The following is a 16,945-nucleotide window of genomic DNA, read 5'->3' as shown; positions in this document are numbered from 1 at the left end:
GTTGGTGGCGGCGAAGACAGTAGATATGGAAGCACTGGTTGCTCAGGGAAGAAGTTGTGAGAATCGAAAGTCAAGGCACGCGTAGGATGAGTGAAATCATCAATGTGAGTGCGCGTTGGAGTCCGTGGTGCTTTTTCTCTGTTTCCTCGACTCGCAATGTCCTTGCATGACTGTCCTGATATAACTGGACATGTTATTGTTACTTTGTGGTGTTAGATACCATGTCAATGGATCAGTGAATTTGGAGTATACGTATATTGTAAATATATCTCAAGGATACTAGGAAGTGTATACCGTGGACTACCAAGGTAGCCTAGTGCACTGCGCAAGTGTCTATAGCATTAGCCTTCATACATACATTCACAGACGTTTTAATGCATTTCTTTTCCATTTTTTATATCGTCTTTGGTGGACCAGGTGAAGGGTGCTTTATGATTTGAAAAAGATCAATAAATGTTGCTGGTGCTTGTTTGAGATGTACGTATATACCTACTTGGATCAGGAGATGAGACAGCACAAACCCGCTAGATCAACAGCCATTGCACCTTCTAATAAACCTCTCAAGAAAGACAACGCATGTACTTTTCCAGTAAATGCCGATAGGGCCATGTTTAACAGTCAGTGTCAACGGGTGGGGCAAATGTTATTAATCCCCGCAGAATGCGGGATGTCAACTCAACAACTTCAACCACCATGTCGGCAACACGTATTCCTATTCGCACTGAGAGAGCCCCTCTACCACCTCCATTCCTCTCTCAGGGCCTCATAGTTGGCGATGTGGTCTACTGCTCTGGACAGGTGGGGGCAGACTCGACAGGTAAGCTGGTGGACGGCAGCATCCAGGACCGAACGGTAAGTCAACACGACTTGGGTACCATATGTGATTGCACTGACAGGCACAGCGACAAATCTTGCGCAACCTCAATGCCGTCCTTGAGGCCGGAGGATCGAGCCTTCATAATGCCATCAAAGTCAACATCTTCCTGACAGACATGGCTGATTTCCCTGCTGTCAATGAAGTCTACACCCAGTTCTTTGTGGATCCCAAGCCAGTAAGCCCTGATAACCTTCTAGAATTTTCTATGTGGATGCTCATCATCATAGGTACGTACTTGTGTTTGCGTCAAGTCCCTCCCGCTGGGAACGGATGTCGAAATTGAGTGTTCTGGACTGAAGAGTGGCAACAACCGGAGTTCTAGACTTTGAGACATGACGTGGGGGGAACACTCCACTGTCATCGTACGCATGCCTGGTCTGGCCAGAATGTTCGCAGAAATTTGATGTGTGAGTCCAGTCACATGACGATAGTATATTTTACACTGTACTTGGAAATATTACACTGTGTCCAGCCAAGGCTCCTTGTAATTAATGTAAGCAGGATTTCAATCAGTACCAGTTATTACCACGGGTGGCCTGGTGGAGCCCAGAGCTTTAGTGTTCAGGAACAGGACTAGCGTCCTTGGCGGCCCTTGGTACAGATGATGAATTTCCCCGTTCAGGAAATATCAAGTATAGGGTCCATGGCTAGAAAGGAACAGGCTGAAGAAGTTCGTGACTGGAACTGTGAAATCCAACAAAGGAACCTTGGAATGTGGGTGAGCCTATATTTAAGGGCTCACATAAGCTTTTGACTTTCGATTCTTTGTTCCTGCGTCGAAGGCTCGAATTGAGTACAGACATGCAGCAGCCACCATTTACTGTAATCGAAGGATGAAGTAAGTTAGTTGGCAGTGGACAGAATCTCAAACACGCCAGGAATGCTGAGCATCTCAAAATGACGACAAAAATGAGGGGAAATCGACTCGCAATAAGTATCTACATTCCGATCGGCGCACGTGGCGCATTTAATCATTGCCTATCTGAAATGGATGGGAATTGAAGGATTGTACATGTACGGAGTAACTTAACGTTAACGTTAGTAGTAACTTACGTTGACTTACACAACTTCACGTTTACTAAGTTAACGTGAACGCTTACAGAGTAACATGTTCCAATTTTGAGTCGAGGAAGAATTCGATGATAACATGGGGGCCAACTCTTAGCGAAGTGATTCTTGTTGATCATGCCAAAAGAGGCCAAGGCCTAAGCCACTAACGTTGGAAGTGGTAACGTGAGCCGGAGGTAATACTTGTACTCTCGGGGGAATAGTAAAGTAAGGCCACGCACTTAATGCCACGTTCAGGTACAGATCCACCTACGTATGCGCAACTAGACATCTACGGATTAGAGTAGGTTGAATACAGATTCAAAAGATACTTTATATAGGATAACATATATAATTTTCAGTTTAACCTAATCTAATTGAGTTGACTAGCTCACTTCAGGGGAGCCTAACTACTGTAACTAACAGGGGATAACGTTATAGATAAAGGTGCGTGTTTATAAGAATTGTACCTGACACAAAGCGCCAATACACAATTTCCCGTAAATTACCCTTCCCCCCATTCTCTTCCCCCCCTAATGAGATCCTTCTTCTCTCGACTTCATTCACCTTATTCACTCCTTTCTTTACCCCCTTTTGTTGCTTAGCTCTGGCTTCGAGACCTGGAGCCAATCCGCTCCCCCTTGCATCGGTCGCTCGCCGTTTTTCCCTTTGATCGCCCTGTTCTACCTTAAGGTCCTCTGTTCGCTCCTTACTGCTTCTTCAAGCCCACACTCGCTTTTCGCCCCCGGGTCGATTATATCGCCCCTTCCATTCGTTTTATACACTTGTCTTAGCTGGTTGCCTAGGCATCGATTCCCACGTCTCATATCACCGTGAGGTTCGGTCGTGTTGGAAATTCAAGATTTTTAGACCATATACCTCTTGTCACACCCCCTGATCTTTCACGAGGTGTTGACTGACGGTATTCATTGAATATTCACTTGCACTGACAGTGGACGCGCTCTGTGTTAGCACGTGCATATTTATACAACATGCGTCCCGACGCCATTTCTCTTCTCGTGGCTTTCATCGCTGTTGGAGGCCTTGATGTGGTGGTTGCCCAGGATGCTGCCGACGCGCACGTGGAACGGCCGCGTTGGTACTTCCCTCGCGAGGTGAAGCGAACGATTCGCAACAACCGTAACTTCAACCCCGACCCAGGTTCGCTCATCGACAACGTGTTTGAAAACCTTGTGACCCAAGGTTCTTCCTCCCAGTCCGGGATCACTCCTACACCGGAGCCCTCGTCCACCCCTGCCGCGGCTCAGAGCCAGAAGGGAGAGGAAGTCGTTGTTGTGACCATCTCTGTCGACCCCAAGAACCCTGAGATCACCCACCGTATTACCGGTACCACGACCATTGGTGGTGAGCCGACTGCGACTACAACCACAACCACCAAAACAACCGATGGATCAAGCACGGATAACAGCGTCCAGAAGAACTCCGAGGTTCCCTCCACTGATGCTGACACCACGAGCCAGCAGCAGCCTGCTACCGACTCCTCGGTTGCCAAGGCCTCCACCACAGCCTCTACCGCGGCTGCGTCTTCCTCTAACGGCGGCCTCCTCGGCGTAGTAGGCTCTGGTCTGTCTTCTCTCGGGGATGACCTTGGCCTGGGTGAATCAATTAGCAGTTCCGCATCTGCAACTCCGGCTTCCACCGCCGGTTCATCGGCCCAGGCCTCTACCACCCCCTCTACGACAGCCTCTACCACGGCTGGGTCTTCGTCCAACGGCGGCCTCCTCGGTGTAGTAGGCTCTGGTCTGTCTTCCCTTGGGGACGACCTTGGCCTGGGTGGTTCAACTAGCAGCTCTGCTTCTGCTTCTGTAACCTCGACGCCGGCCACCCTCGCCGATTCGTCTGCTGCCAAGGCATCTAGCACGCCTGTTTCCGCTTCTGAGGGTCTTCTCGGCGTAGTAGGCTCCGGTCTGTCTTCCCTTGGCGACGACCTTGGCCTGGGTGGCTCGACCAGCAACCTCGCTTCTGCGACCTCCAGTGCCGTCAGCCCCAAGGAAAGCTCTACAACAAGCTCAGGAACCGACCTCCTTGGTATGTTACTGGGTGACAACTCTTCTGGAAACAGCACCATTGCTACTGCATCCGACTCTAGCGTACTGCCTACAATCCCAGTCAGCGTCCCAGCCTCTGCCACTACCTCGGTCTCGGCCTCGGCCACCCCTACCTCTGGCGATCTTCTTGGTGGACTTGTGTCCGGCGTGGATACTCTGCTTGGTATCACCCCCACAGGAACCGGTAGCACTGCCTTGATCCCGACTGTGTCGATGCCCGCCGGCAGTCTTTTGCCGTCCAAGTCGTCTGCTCTCATTCCTGGAATCAGTGGCACCACCAGTGGTGGTGTCCCAACCCCGACCAACTCCATTGGATCGGTTCCCGTTCCGCACTCGCCGGGTGCGGAGTCTGGCTCCGGGTCCGCTACTGCCTCTGCCGCTGGTAGTGGCTCTCACGAGACTCCGCAGGTTCCGACGCCCACTTCTCACCCTGTCTCCACTCCCCTTCCTCAGACGAGCGAGGCGAGCACGACCAAGACCGCAGTGGAACCCCAGACCACCTCAACCGAGACTCTCCTGCCATCCACCTCCAACGAAAACGATTGGATGCCATCAACCATTCTCATTATGCCTTCCGTTGCCACAACCCACACCACAGCTTCTGGTCAGACCGAGAAGCCCCAGGCAACCTCCCTCCCTGGTTCTATCACACCATCGAACGAGATTACCGAGGCTCCGTCTGACTCGACTCTGCTCCAGTTGGGTTTCAACGGCCAGCTGCCATGGTCCTTCGTGGCAACAACTCCTCTGTCGTCGTCCCAGATCTTCAATTACACCCCGCAGGCCATTGAAAACGCTTTACCCACTCTCTCCGCCAAGGACTATCCCGTCATGTTCGCGCTCGAACCTTATTACAACTGGCAAGCTACTGGTTACAACGCCACCCTTGCCATCTTCTATTTCCCCCGCGATAAGGTCGAGGCTCTGAGAGCCCTGAAGGTCAACCCTAACTCTGCTCTCTACAACCAGGCTAGTGAATCTATCCAGTCGTTGATGACCATGGTTGACCCCACGATTCCTCTGGAATTCTCTGGCAACTACCCTACCGGTGGTAGCGACTCGTCTACTGGAAACACCGACAACGGCAACAATGATGGCACCGACGGTGGCAGCAACAACGGCGATGGCTCCGCCAGCAGCTCCAAGACCAAGGCTAGCTCCGTTGGCATTGGTGTCGGCGTCGTAGCCGGTGCCGCCGCTTACGGTGCCGGTATGTTCTGGGTTGCTCGTCGTTACCGCAAGAGAAAGCAGCTGCACCAGCGCTCTAGCTCGACTGTCGAGCAGATGAGCCAGGGTGGCTCCGCAGCCGGCTCCGTTTTCGCTGCCGGTGGCCGCACTTCCCCCAGCCAGAACAGCCGTGGCACTGCTCGGTCTCAGATGATCAGTGCCCCTGTCATGGCCGAAAACTCTTTGGGATGGAACTAGACGTGTTTCGACAATTCAGCGTATAGACCGCCTCTCCCATCACACCCCTCCCTTTTGGACCTGCGACGACAAACTCATACAGGGCATCAGACCTTTGAAGACACTATATCCTTCCGGGAAACTGCTCCTTCCGATGCGCTTATGCTCGCCTCCTCTCCGATAGAGGCAGGGACCCGAGAGACTGCACAAAACTTCCTTTTCATTGTCAGATTTACATGTCACATATCACGTATATCTTCTTTCTGTGCAATTTTTGATCGGCCATTTTCCTTCTTCACATGATACTCCGAGCGACGATTGGTCGTCGCTGCGTGTGTCGCTTTTTTTATTTCTTGAATTATTCCCCCTTATGTTCACCAAATACCTTTTTTTCCTTTTTTCCCTTTGCAAAGGCACGGTGACAATTGAATATGAGATGAAGATTTTCTCTCAACCTTTGGCTCATGTCTCTATTTGGAAGCTCTTACGATTTATTGGTCATTTTGTCTTTGGACTTGCACATTAATTCTGGTTTTGGGTGGCTGGGTTCCCTTGAAGCATTTGGTTGCTCTCTTTCGCCCCCATTTCCGCTCTCTCTTTATCTCTCTCGATTCCTTCCTGTCTCTCTGTTGTAACATTGTGTTTTGCTTGTGTTTATTTTGTGATTTTGTACAGATGTATGGAATTGTCGTGTGTATGGTGGTCTTCCTAGATATGAGACTGAATGGGATGAGTGAATCTCCTTTTCTTATTTGACCCTTCCATTGTAGATTTAAGTAGTGCAGGCTTGTTTGTTTTCATCACTTGGTGGCTGCAGACCTTTCAGGTTGAGAATCTATCATTTTCAACTACTGATGGAGCTATTGACTGCATGTTTCGCTCGTTATTGATGTTACCCTGTGATTCTCAATGACAGTATATGGCTCGGTTTCAATTAATGTCATGTTCATTCTGGCAGAGAAGTATCTATGGAAGTTCAAATCATTGAGGCGGATGACCGAAATTGATAGTTAACGTTGACCGAAAGATTCCATCTTCAAACAGGGTATCAAATATAGACGAACTTCACAATTTTATGTTTGATAGCTAGACATGCCAACTTGTCCAGGTCCGAGTCAGAGAGCTGCGCATTCGGATCCTTTTGTCGAATCACCAGGCTCTGTCCATATCGGTGCTCAAAATCTACTTCAGCATTCCATCTGAACAGCGGCGACCTTTCTCGGAAGAAATATGGCTGCCCATTCCGCTCCACAAGGTCAAAGCTCGGCCGGTGTGAGGATTTGTGGGCTGTAGTGAATGTACCGTCCGTTTTTACTGCAACACTGCAGTGCCAGGGACTCATGGAGAATGAATCTACCTGTGGGATCAAGGGACAAGATAGCTTCGTCTGTCCCGATGAGGGATGGATAGAGAGGCGTAATGCATCTGGGTAGACCTGGCGTAATAGCTCTGCATATTCCTGTTTATATGTGAGTGATTGAGCCTTTTCCGATCCTTAGAAAACGTACCACTCCACGAACAATCATAGCCTTTGCTATGATCTTAATCCTCTTCTTATATTGTTTTGGTCCGGGACAGTCTCCGGTCACCGGACTAAATTTGAGATCGATCTTCATGAACTTGTCATATCCTGTAGCAAGTTAGTGGTATAATTGTGTTATAAGAAAGCGCCTACCGTTATATGTTCGAAGATAGTCCTCGTTGCTCTTCAAAAACCCATCAACATCAAATCCTGGTCTCCCATACCGACGATGAAGATCTGCTCGTGATACAGCACAAAGCTTCATATATTCTGATTTAGAGATCTTCTCGCGGTAATAGAGACCAAGTATATTCATGATCCGATTGAATTGGATACAGCCGTATCCCTTTTCAATGGCAATCTCCCGTAGTCGATTTCCATATTCCCAGACTTCGTCATCGGAGTTCCCAGTTAAATCTGAGTCTCGGGTTAGCCATCTCCGTAGACGAGAGGCATCATCATACCATTATAGCAAATTCCGTCAGTGGCAATGATCACAACCGCACCAGGCGGATACACAGCCTTGATATCCCGACATAGATTTGCCAACCTCGCCAAACCAAGCTCTTCCCCAAGATCTGGCAATGCGCCTAAAACCTTATCCATGCGGTTGTTGCTTTTCATTGGGAATGCAGGTAGGACCAGAGGAATTGTTCTGTTGTTCGTGATATGCGTCTGTACGCGTGGCATGAAAGATGATCGGCCGAGCCACTCTCCTGTCGCTGTTCGTTCAGGATAGCCATATCCTTCCACGATGTCCATTACCTCCTCTGCCTTCAATTGTACGGATACGGGGCATATCACCGGCGTATCAGCTTGAACGAGGCAAGCTTCTGGCTTTCGAAGTACTGGGTGCGGCCTTGGAAGAAAAAAGACTCGGGCATTGGGGAGAAGAGCAGCTCGACCGGAAAAGACGAGGTCCGGATGTGTATGTGCTCTGACTACCTTCGTAGCAAGCATATTGGTATCAACTTGATATGAAGCGGGGGATGAACTTCATGCTGAGAAGAGTTTACCAACGAAATAGGACTGGAAGACTACATCATTTGGACATTCTCGTCTGATTGAAACACGTGCTTCACGCTCTCCCTTCATTTCTCGCTTTCTCCCTCGCGTTGTCGTATTGAATCATTGAAATATGTCAATGTATGAGGTTTGTAGCCTTCACTGCCCTTCTATGTCTAGATTATTCTACTATAGTACGTAGGCCACATGGCTTCAGCGGCCATTACTAGTCACGCTACATAACATCAGGTTGCATGGTGGAACTCATCCCTTACACAAACAGCAATGGAGCGGCCAAAATCCAGTCTTCGCTATAATATTTTGCTAAGCAGGGCAGAGTTGCAAGAAATATTTCAATGCGAACAATAACCATCACATTGAGTGTATAGATAGAAGATTCGAAACTAACATTGTTCAGTGACGTCCACTCACTGGTGTGCGAGACAAGTATGGCTTCCTTTCACAAAAAGTAAGAAGCTGCCCGCTCTCGCTCCCAGTGATATTCCATTCGTTTAGCGGTCTGTATCCCAATCGCCACGCCACCATAATGGGCGGATATATACTCCAACATGACATCGATACCGGCAGTAATCCCAGCAGAGGTCCAGATCTCAGTTCCTGACTGCAATGATCTGGTTGGTACATCCATTGGCACAATATCTCGTAGCCATCGTCTATCGCGCTGCCAGTTCACCTGGCGCGTCTGTTCAATAACATCGTCGAAGCGGGCGGAGTTGGTTGTTGCCCGACGATTGTCTAATAGCCCAGTCTGTGCGAGGACGTGGCTCCCCGTACAAATAGTAATGACGCTGTGACGAATATAGGGTGCAACAGCGGTGATGAAATCCCGAACTTGCTGTGTGTTGGAGACCTTGTCAGACTTCCCGTATATCCGGTCTAGTCGCGTCCCCAGACCTCCAGGAACAATCAGCACATCAATAGGTTTGATGTCACAATTGGCGTCATTCTCCTTCAGGGCAGAGACCACTTCTGCAAAGGTGCGCTGTGGCACCATGTGTTGGTTACAGGCTTGCAGGTCAGACTCGGGGAGATCAAAATGCCATTTTGCGTGAGGGGGCGGCACCGGTTTCACCGAGACTGGGTCTAAGGTCTCTGCTGATACGGTCAAGGAAATGTCTGCGGTGTCTGCGTACTGCGTGCGGATGTTGAGAATGTCCAGCGGACCTGCTACGTCCAGCAGCTGGAATCCAGGGAATAATGGAATGTGGTAATGAAGTGGTCTGGCACGATGTGCCATTTTGTGCACTCGGTTGGTCAAGGGCAACTGTGGAAGGAGAAAACGCGAGAGCGAGACGCACATTCCAGGGGAGACGTCAGCTTGAGAGATATGAAAGTGGTGAAGGTATGGGCTGTGGCCTGTGATAAGCGACTAACACAACTTCGGTATAGCCATTGGATAATGAACATTATGTACATGTTTTGACCTCCGACAGGTGAGATCCCATTACAAACAATGTTCCAGACAGAATGCAAAGGCCACCGAATAGTTGCGCGTACAAGTAGTCGCCTCCCCGCAGATCGATCAACTTCCCTGCGATGTAAGGGCCTGTCAGCAGCGGAATGCTGTTGATCGTGGTGATCATTCCAACACGCCTTCCGGACTTTTCTGGGTCTTTTGATCCAAAATACGCGTTTGCCGCTGGCAATTGGCTCTGTACACCGTTGACTAGTAGTCCATATATCGTGGCCCAAATGAACATGCCATAGTGGGTGTGAACCGCAATCCAAGCGAGGATCGCAATCCCGCAAGGAATGGAGACTGCAATGCAGGTCCTTACTGCACCTATCCAGCGGTCCGCCACAAATGCAGCTGCAATACGGGCTGGAATACCAACCCCGTTCATGATAATCAAAATGAGAAGTGAATCGCTCGGAGTGAACCCGGTATGGACCTGAGCATATTGTCGGACCTATACATAGCGTTAGCTTCATGTCTCCAAAGGTAGACCAGACTTACATAGATATATGCAAAATAGATCCCCTCAAAGATCAGGAATGATCCTATTGAGAAGAGGAGGTAAGACCGCTCGCGGAATGCACTGAAATCCACCCAGGGAGGCATACTCCTCGGGACAATCCTTGACCGGGTGAACTTGACAATGACGGCGCTGTTAGCGAGTATGATAGCCGCCATTATTCGGACCGTCCAAGCAAATCCAATGGTGTCGAAACACTTGTAGGCAACCACGGGGAAAACCATTCCTCCAGTGGCTGCACCGCAAGAAGCCAGTGACACAGCCATCACTCGTTTGGTGGAGAAGTAGGTTGCATATAGTGAGATCATAGGACTGAAGACGAGGCCATGACCCATTCCACTGAGAATGCCTTGGGCCAGCCAGAAGTGCCATAGCTGAGTCCCAAATGAAGTTGCAAGAGCACCGGCGACTTGAAAGAGACATCCAAGAGCAATACATTGGCGCAGATATCCCGCGTCCATCCACCGTCCTGATAAAGTCGCCAGGAAGTGGACGAGGAACATCTGCATCGCTCCTATCCAGGAGGCATTGGCCGGGCTAGCACCTAGGGTCTTGACGTAGTATTCCTGAAAGAATCCATACCTACCATTTATCAACAGCTGTGGTCGGTCCCAACAAGGTTGTCTTACGATGTGATATAGCCCCATACATTGAACACAACCAGATGTCCGGTCAGTACCTGAGTCCAAGCCACAAGCCCTCCATCGGGTATTCTGTTATTGTCGCACTTGAGCTGTTCATCTTCATCTTCATCTTCGCGAACTTCTTGAGTCTCGGGAACACACTCAGGGTAACCAAATAACGGAGAGCGCTCGTTGAAATTGGTGTACGTCGTGGCGGATGTCGTGTAAGAGGAATTGGCGGTAGAACTGGAATATTCAACGCCCCTCTGGGATGTATTCTCAGCCATTTTATAAGATAGTGCAAGGATGGAAAAATGTGAGAGGGGGAATATGTAGGTGATGCCACTGCTCAGGTAGACTAGCAGAGTCCTTGCATATGTCTTCGTAACCCATTGGCACATTCTTCACTTTACCCTCTTCATCATGAAATTCGAATACGCGCCAGATGAGGTGCCTCAAAAGGTCGTCAAGGTTCTGAAACGGTTTTCTTTGCATCAGAGCAAAGATGGTCAAGAAATTGGGAAGGTGTTTGATTCTGTGCCGGAGAAGTTGAAGGTTGATATTGCAGCAAACCAACCAATTACTATGGTTTTGCCTGCATTTCCGTGGAAAAACCCCAACCTGGACAAAGTACTGGGCAATGGGGCTGATTTAGGAGACGAATTGGGTCTGGCAAGCCTGAATCACCTGTGTGAGGAGATATCAACAGTCTATCCCTACGGTGCCCGTCTGATCCTCATCTGTGACGGGGCTGTGTACAATGGTATGTGATGCCTTGGAGTGTTGAATGTGACTGACGATGCAGATTTGGTTGGTGTTCCTGCCAACGAATATTACGACTATGGCATTCAGCTGCGAAAAATCGCCCATGAGAAACGCTTTTCTTCAATCCATTTCATTCGGTTGATGGATCTGCTGTCACTTGGTGATGGCGAGAAGGTCTCCAAGGCTGATTATCTGCGTCTCGTTCCCATCTGCCGCGAAAGGCTGATGTCGCCCCCATACTTTGATCCAAAATTCGACGTAGACCAGGAGCTGAAGACAAACCCCGATACCATGGCAACCTATGAGGGCTACTTTAGTCGCATCTCCGAGGATCTGAAATGGGCCAAGGGATTGGACCCTGTTGTGGCAGCTGATCCAGCGCTGTACGCGACAGAAGTGTCCGAGGTGGCGAAGACCATGATCAACCGGCTTATTGTAAGTTTGGAGGTGCTCACGGTGTCTTTCGTGTGGAAATTTGACATTTAGATTAATTGGTCAGGCATACGAGGCGGTAATTCACACCACACTGGGAAAACATATTCGATTGTCAATTCATCCTTCTTCGGGACGAAACAAGATTTCCATACCACTGTTACGCCAGGGGGACCTGTTTGGTGACATGCCTTGGCACGCCAGTGTGGTGGTACTATCAAATGGGGAGATCATGACGGGAAAGTCCCGAGAATTTCGCAGGTTGTATGAGGTGGTCATGAAGCACGGCAGACCATATTACTTTCGAGAGCGGTCCCCAATGTATGAGTGGTCTGCAGATGTGATGTTCCAACATGATTACGCTGGGTTGATCGCGAAGAATCCTCACCAGAGGCCTCAGGTGCTTGGAAGGGATGATCGCTTGAGGCTGGCTCGTTTGATCGTGTGTCAGAAAAAGTCAGTGCGGGTGGAAGGCTTCGAGGTACCGAATGATGCATGATCTGGGTAGGGCACACAGCACAGCTCCACTCGATGCCGTTCTATGAGACAGTAGGAGTAGTTGAGGTGAATATGATTTTTGATCAGAAGTATGCACGGATATATATGCATTAGTAACACCGGTGGATATCAGGAAAGTAGGAAATCAGAGAGGTGATAGTGGTATGTACAAGAGGTGATAAGGGGAGAGGTGCTCATAAGCGAGACATGAGAATAGAGAATACTCTAGAGATGAACTTCAGGCAGGTTCAATCATCTTACTCCTTCTTTTTCTCCGAATCTGTTTCAGACCGCCCGAACCAGCTGGTAAGTGACGCGATTCTACCACTGCTGCTTTTCTCGGTCTGGCGACGAAGCTCACGGGATCGTTCCCGCTCAGCCTTATACTCGTCCCATGAGATATTTGCCGCCGCTACTGCGCGGCTCTCTTCTTCCTCTCTCGGTGGGAGACTCCGACCGGGCAGTGGGCGAACAGCAGCTTCGCCGCCGTACGCACGGAGGCCAGTACGGAAGGCCCATTCGACTGCTTCGTCGACAGGGTGATCGAAGATGTATGGGAGGAACGGAACAACGGCGAGACCAAGCTATGAGAAACATGGTTAGCAGACAATATGGTCTGGAGAAAGGGTACATACTCCAATAGGTGTCCAGGTACGAATAAATGCCACCTTGGCATTCTTCACCATACGCCCCGAGTATCTGACCACACTATGGATGGTGAAGGCGGGTAATCCCATACTCGCGATGCTCTGGAACACCGCGCGCTTAGCCATAACCATACGATAATCTTCCGCAAGTGGGATTTCCAAAGTGGGCCAATTTGATGGCGCGTCTTTGGATTCGGAATTTTGATTTCCAATTGCCATGTTGCCTGTCGCCATGCCCTTGATGATCTGGTCTTGTGAGATCTCGCTAGCATCCTTGTAGGACTCGCCGGCGGGCGTCAGGGCTCTCCGGTTGCGCAAATATGCCTTGTATCCTTCATGACCGACGTCGCCTAAGAGATAGGTCCATGAGATACCATAGGCCGATCGTACTAGCCATGGATGAGCGATGGGACGGAAGGACTCGCCGATGTCTGAAGTGTAGGCGACATAACGGTGGGCGGAGACCAGAATGGTGCGGATACGATTGGCATACGCAGCATATCGGTATGGTGTATCCGTAGAGTTGACGGAGCTGTCAGAGGTACCCATTAGTATTTGAATTCGCGTTCCGTTGATTGGAGTTGGAACGTGAGTCGGGAAGTGGGACACCTGAGCACTCCTAGGTCACGCGACAACTTCTCCCCAAACTTGAAACCTGACGTACTATTGGGAATACAGATCGCCGTAGAAGTCTTCATCACGATCAACCAGCTGCTGCAGTTTTGCGGGGAGCTTCTCACGGACTACAGGCTTGTCCAACAACTCCTGCGAAGGAGACTGGGGCTCTTGCTGACTGCCCCAAGCCATATTGGAAAGTAGATTCAGATGATATAGGGAGCGTCTATTTGAGAAACAAAAGAGTGTAGGGAAAGAATAAGGAACGCGCAATGGGGGAGAAGCGGTATATTATTTAAAAGTATCCTCATATTAGCCGCTTAGGATAGCCGAAGGCGCAGCCATAGCCGGGGGGGGTTTTATACACACGAAGTATGCAATTTTCACTTCCTGAGGTTCTGTTGTGAATCTCCGGGATCTGGGGTAGAATATTCGGCATGAGCCGAGTGCCACCTAAAGCTCAATTCGATGGCGAGATCGGTATACACATACTTCCCCATTTCAACGCCTCTCTTGATCTTTATACGCCAGTGACGTCTCCGGGGATGTCGATTCGGACGTACCCGGGTGTTCATCACATGATCAGCTTATGTCATTACTGAGTCACGCAAAGTTCCGAGGTCAGCTGATCATCCTAACCATATCAGGAAAGGCGGTCTCCGTGCCGACCTCGTCGCTTGGTCCACGCCTGAGGATTCCGTCCACATCGCCAGTTGAACCTCTAGCTGCATCCCAATTCAACACCTACAAAATGGTTGTCTACTACCAGATCGCCGGCAAGAAGGTCGGCTCCCACGTCGTAAGTCTTACCGAACTACCCGCGAGGACCGCCGCGCACCCGCCATCCCTTTCTCTTCGTGCGGATACTTGTGAAACATGAGAGCTGACCGGGTCCCCTCTACTTCACCAGCTTGCCATGGCCACCCTCGGCAGCATCTTCGCCGGTTCGTGGGCTGCTATGAGCGGTGGCGAGAAGCCCAAGACCGCTCAGGGCCCCCAATCAATGCTTCCTCCAAGGATGAGGAGAACTTCATCCAGTATGTGCAACGCCATTCCAGATAACCCTATGCGATTCTGTTCTCTACTCAAAATACCGAGTTCAATACTGACTGTATAATTTCTAGGAACTTCATGAAGGAGGTTGATGGCGGCGAGAAGAAGCCCAACCAACACTAGACGAGTCCTTCAACCCGGTTTTAATTGATGGAGCGGTCGAATATAAGCAGCTCAGAAGCTTGAATTCAACTGAACTGCACGTCCGTTCTTGTGCCTTTTATAGCGCGCAACGATGTATCCGCCCTTCCGCAACGTTTTTGTGGCCACGATATCTGCATGGACCGATTTGGAGAAGTTCGTGGATGAGGTTGATTTATCTGTACATAAAAGTCATGTACGCTGCATAGAAAAATTTCCTCCTAAGACTTGTTCCTTGCATCTGCTTGCGCACACGACCGAGGCGGGTTCAGTTGCGGAGGATGAGAAAGGGAATTGTGGTTGCTCCGTCCAAATTCCGCACTGTGTAATTTGTCCTCTTGCACATTCTAGTTGCGCGTTGAAGGTGTCTCTGTCAGGAACTTGCGGCTCTGCAGTTCCAGCGTCTTGTCCAGCTAGCTTCGGGCGCTTGTAGTAGTAGTAATCCTGCACGGATAGTAGGCCGGAAAGCAACGTAGATGGGGTAGATGGCGTAAAACAGAAAGATATATGACGCACAGAACCGGCTGTCTCCCCCTTGTTCTCGAGCGAGCTTCAGAAGACATTGCACGGGTTGAGGTAGCCAGTTCAGCTCTACGGGTATTTACATGCCTTCCGCAACGTTTTTCTAAGCATCTACCTCTCTGCAGCAATTTCCGCACACCCTTCAACCCTTGAGCTATCACCATGAAATCTCTCCCTTTCCCGTTTCCCCTCAACATCGGCACAGACATCGTCCACATCCCGCGTATAAACCGCCTCCTTACGCGACCTGGCGACTACCTCACGCGCTTCACCCGCCGCATCCTCTGTGATCAAGAACAGCAAGATTTCCACAAGCGCTTCGGTGATAGCCTTAAAGCGCGCTCCGCCTATCACCAACAACCTCCTCCTGTCCATTCGGACATAACGCGATGGCTTGCCGGACGATTCGCCGCAAAGGAGGCTGCGCGTAAAGCTGCGCCGGCAGGAGCGGCCTCACTCGGGTGGAAGGATGTAATGATCCGGGTTCAGGAAGATGGGGGGCATTTTGGAGAGGGTGTGAGTCGGAGGCCAGAGATTGTCTACTTGGGGAGTAGGGAAAATGGGAATGAAGGAAGAGTTGCCAAATTGTCCATTTCCCATGATGGGGAGTATGTGGTTGCTACAGTTTTGGCGGCAAGCTGAATGCTCATCCATTGCTCGTCATCTCGTCACTGTGGCTATAATATATGATACTTCTGCTGGCTATACATCCAGCACTTGATACTCGCCGTGATAGCTTTGGAGTGCAGTTATCAACGCGTCACTCACTCTCGCTGGGAGTGAACAATGACTTCGATGCTTCGATGTCTTACGTATCAACACGAGTTGAAGCTATATCCATCACTGCTCAGGCTTGATACAAACTCGCGAGGCGACCTTTGGAAAATGTTACAGCTCCACGTTATTGCAGCATTTCGGCACCGGGCATGATTGTATATAGCATCCTTGCAGGGCTAAATATATGGTTACCTATGTTAGCATTGAATGCAATGTGTATATCAAGTTGCAGGATTCGGAGTCGAGGAGGGGCGGGAATTCTCATCGGCCTCTGGAATTAGTCCCCTTGTACATCTACTCTCTCGTATATGCCATTCTCACATCACAGTCATTCGGGCCAAGTCTGCCCCGGTCATGCTCAAAATTCCTTGGAAGATGTGGTCCGAACTGCCTTCAGTAAGAAGATGTAAGTCTTCTGCTTGACTGAGCATATGCCCCGCGACAAAGAAGTTTTCTATCCTAAAGAAGTATGTATCACGCTCATCCTCGGTTCAATTCTTGCCTAATAATCTAGGTTGAATTCGGCGATACAGAGGCCAGCCACGAAACAAATGAAGTAGCCTACTAGGAAGAAGCAGTCCGGTTGCGTGAGAAATATGCCTCCTAGATCAAAATTATCATCGGGTTCAAGATTTATTGGATTCGTCCTGCCTCAAAAGACCTTATCGGCTCAATCCACCACATGCACACTATGCCTATCGACTATGACCGGCCTATGTATGAGCAGGCCCGAGGGCTAGCTAGAGGTACTAACGAGCGTCTATTCAAGGACTATTTTGATGCTTAGCTATATATGCTGTATGCAATTACAGCCGCTTGTTGTGGGTCATTTTGATTTGATTCGCCTGAAGAGCGATGATATGGAGCGTAGTTTTACCTCGTGGCCAGGCCTGGAGTAAGGTCCTTCGGAACTTGGACTTCATTGCCTCCTACGGTCGTTTCTGTCTGTGC

The 16,945-nt window shown here is 49.7% G+C and overlaps 10 protein-coding genes across 10 annotated transcripts; 6 read left to right on the top strand and 4 right to left on the bottom strand.

The window, feature by feature from the left end:
- The first annotated feature begins 605 nt into the window (after positions 1 to 605).
- Positions 606 to 1,325, top strand: N7446_002863 (uncharacterized protein). The gene is made up of 3 exons (XM_058511612.1): positions 606 to 852; positions 897 to 1,052; positions 1,105 to 1,325. Exons 1-3 carry the CDS (start codon positions 661 to 663, stop codon positions 1,204 to 1,206), a joined length of 450 nt encoding a protein of 149 aa, XP_058377148.1. The 5' UTR covers positions 606 to 660; the 3' UTR covers positions 1,207 to 1,325.
- A 1,591-nt stretch (positions 1,326 to 2,916) lies between these two features.
- On the top strand, positions 2,917 to 5,418 carry N7446_002862 (putative mucin family signaling protein Msb2; the record flags this gene model as incomplete). The annotated part of the gene is made up of 1 exon (XM_058511611.1): positions 2,917 to 5,418. The coding sequence occupies one exon, from the start codon at positions 2,917 to 2,919 to the stop codon at positions 5,416 to 5,418; it is 2,502 nt and encodes an 833-aa protein (XP_058377147.1).
- Positions 5,419 to 6,445: 1,027 nt separating this feature from the next.
- Positions 6,446 to 7,879, bottom strand: N7446_002861 (isocyanide synthase family protein; the record flags this gene model as incomplete). The annotated part of the gene is made up of 4 exons (XM_058511610.1): positions 6,446 to 6,856; positions 6,906 to 7,027; positions 7,073 to 7,336; positions 7,384 to 7,879. The coding sequence occupies 4 exons, from the start codon at positions 7,877 to 7,879 to the stop codon at positions 6,446 to 6,448; spliced, it is 1,293 nt and encodes a 430-aa protein (XP_058377146.1).
- Positions 7,880 to 8,384: 505 nt separating this feature from the next.
- N7446_002860 (uncharacterized protein) lies at positions 8,385 to 9,182 on the bottom strand (the record flags this gene model as incomplete). Its single annotated transcript, XM_058511609.1, has 1 exon — positions 8,385 to 9,182. The coding sequence occupies one exon, from the start codon at positions 9,180 to 9,182 to the stop codon at positions 8,385 to 8,387; it is 798 nt and encodes a 265-aa protein (XP_058377145.1).
- A 169-nt stretch (positions 9,183 to 9,351) lies between these two features.
- Positions 9,352 to 10,831, bottom strand: N7446_002859 (uncharacterized protein; the record flags this gene model as incomplete). Its single annotated transcript, XM_058511608.1, has 3 exons — positions 9,352 to 9,855; positions 9,903 to 10,503; positions 10,551 to 10,831. 3 exons carry the CDS (start codon positions 10,829 to 10,831, stop codon positions 9,352 to 9,354), a joined length of 1,386 nt encoding a protein of 461 aa, XP_058377144.1.
- Positions 10,832 to 10,967: 136 nt separating this feature from the next.
- Positions 10,968 to 12,240, top strand: N7446_002858 (isocyanide synthase family protein; the record flags this gene model as incomplete). Its single annotated transcript, XM_058511607.1, has 3 exons — positions 10,968 to 11,307; positions 11,350 to 11,744; positions 11,809 to 12,240. The coding sequence occupies 3 exons, from the start codon at positions 10,968 to 10,970 to the stop codon at positions 12,238 to 12,240; spliced, it is 1,167 nt and encodes a 388-aa protein (XP_058377143.1).
- A 256-nt stretch (positions 12,241 to 12,496) lies between these two features.
- Positions 12,497 to 13,693, bottom strand: N7446_002857 (uncharacterized protein; the record flags this gene model as incomplete). The annotated part of the gene is made up of 3 exons (XM_058511606.1): positions 12,497 to 12,823; positions 12,875 to 13,418; positions 13,551 to 13,693. The coding sequence occupies 3 exons, from the start codon at positions 13,691 to 13,693 to the stop codon at positions 12,497 to 12,499; spliced, it is 1,014 nt and encodes a 337-aa protein (XP_058377142.1).
- Positions 13,694 to 13,938: 245 nt separating this feature from the next.
- On the top strand, positions 13,939 to 14,677 carry N7446_002856 (ATP19 family protein; the record flags this gene model as incomplete). The annotated part of the gene is made up of 4 exons (XM_058511605.1): positions 13,939 to 13,981; positions 14,149 to 14,300; positions 14,435 to 14,538; positions 14,626 to 14,677. The coding sequence occupies 4 exons, from the start codon at positions 13,939 to 13,941 to the stop codon at positions 14,675 to 14,677; spliced, it is 351 nt and encodes a 116-aa protein (XP_058377141.1).
- Positions 14,678 to 15,379: 702 nt separating this feature from the next.
- On the top strand, positions 15,380 to 15,859 carry N7446_002855 (holo-ACP synthase; the record flags this gene model as incomplete). Its single annotated transcript, XM_058511604.1, has 1 exon — positions 15,380 to 15,859. The coding sequence occupies one exon, from the start codon at positions 15,380 to 15,382 to the stop codon at positions 15,857 to 15,859; it is 480 nt and encodes a 159-aa protein (XP_058377140.1).
- Positions 15,860 to 16,302: 443 nt separating this feature from the next.
- N7446_002854 (histidinol-phosphatase) lies at positions 16,303 to 16,781 on the top strand (the record flags this gene model as incomplete). Its single annotated transcript, XM_058511603.1, is given in 4 exon segments — positions 16,303 to 16,390; positions 16,406 to 16,461; positions 16,509 to 16,550; positions 16,602 to 16,781. The coding sequence occupies 4 exon segments, from the start codon at positions 16,303 to 16,305 to the stop codon at positions 16,779 to 16,781; spliced, it is 366 nt and encodes a 121-aa protein (XP_058377139.1).
- Between the last annotated feature and the right edge of the window lie 164 nt (positions 16,782 to 16,945).

Source organism: Penicillium canescens (assembly GCF_028828765.1).
Source record: "Penicillium canescens strain IBT 15451 chromosome Unknown utg000002l_segment0_segment0, whole genome shotgun sequence".
NCBI classification, from domain to species: domain Eukaryota; kingdom Fungi; phylum Ascomycota; class Eurotiomycetes; order Eurotiales; family Aspergillaceae; genus Penicillium; species Penicillium canescens.
The sequence above is the reverse complement of the archived record's forward strand: the minus strand, read 5'-3'. Positions and strand labels throughout refer to the sequence as shown.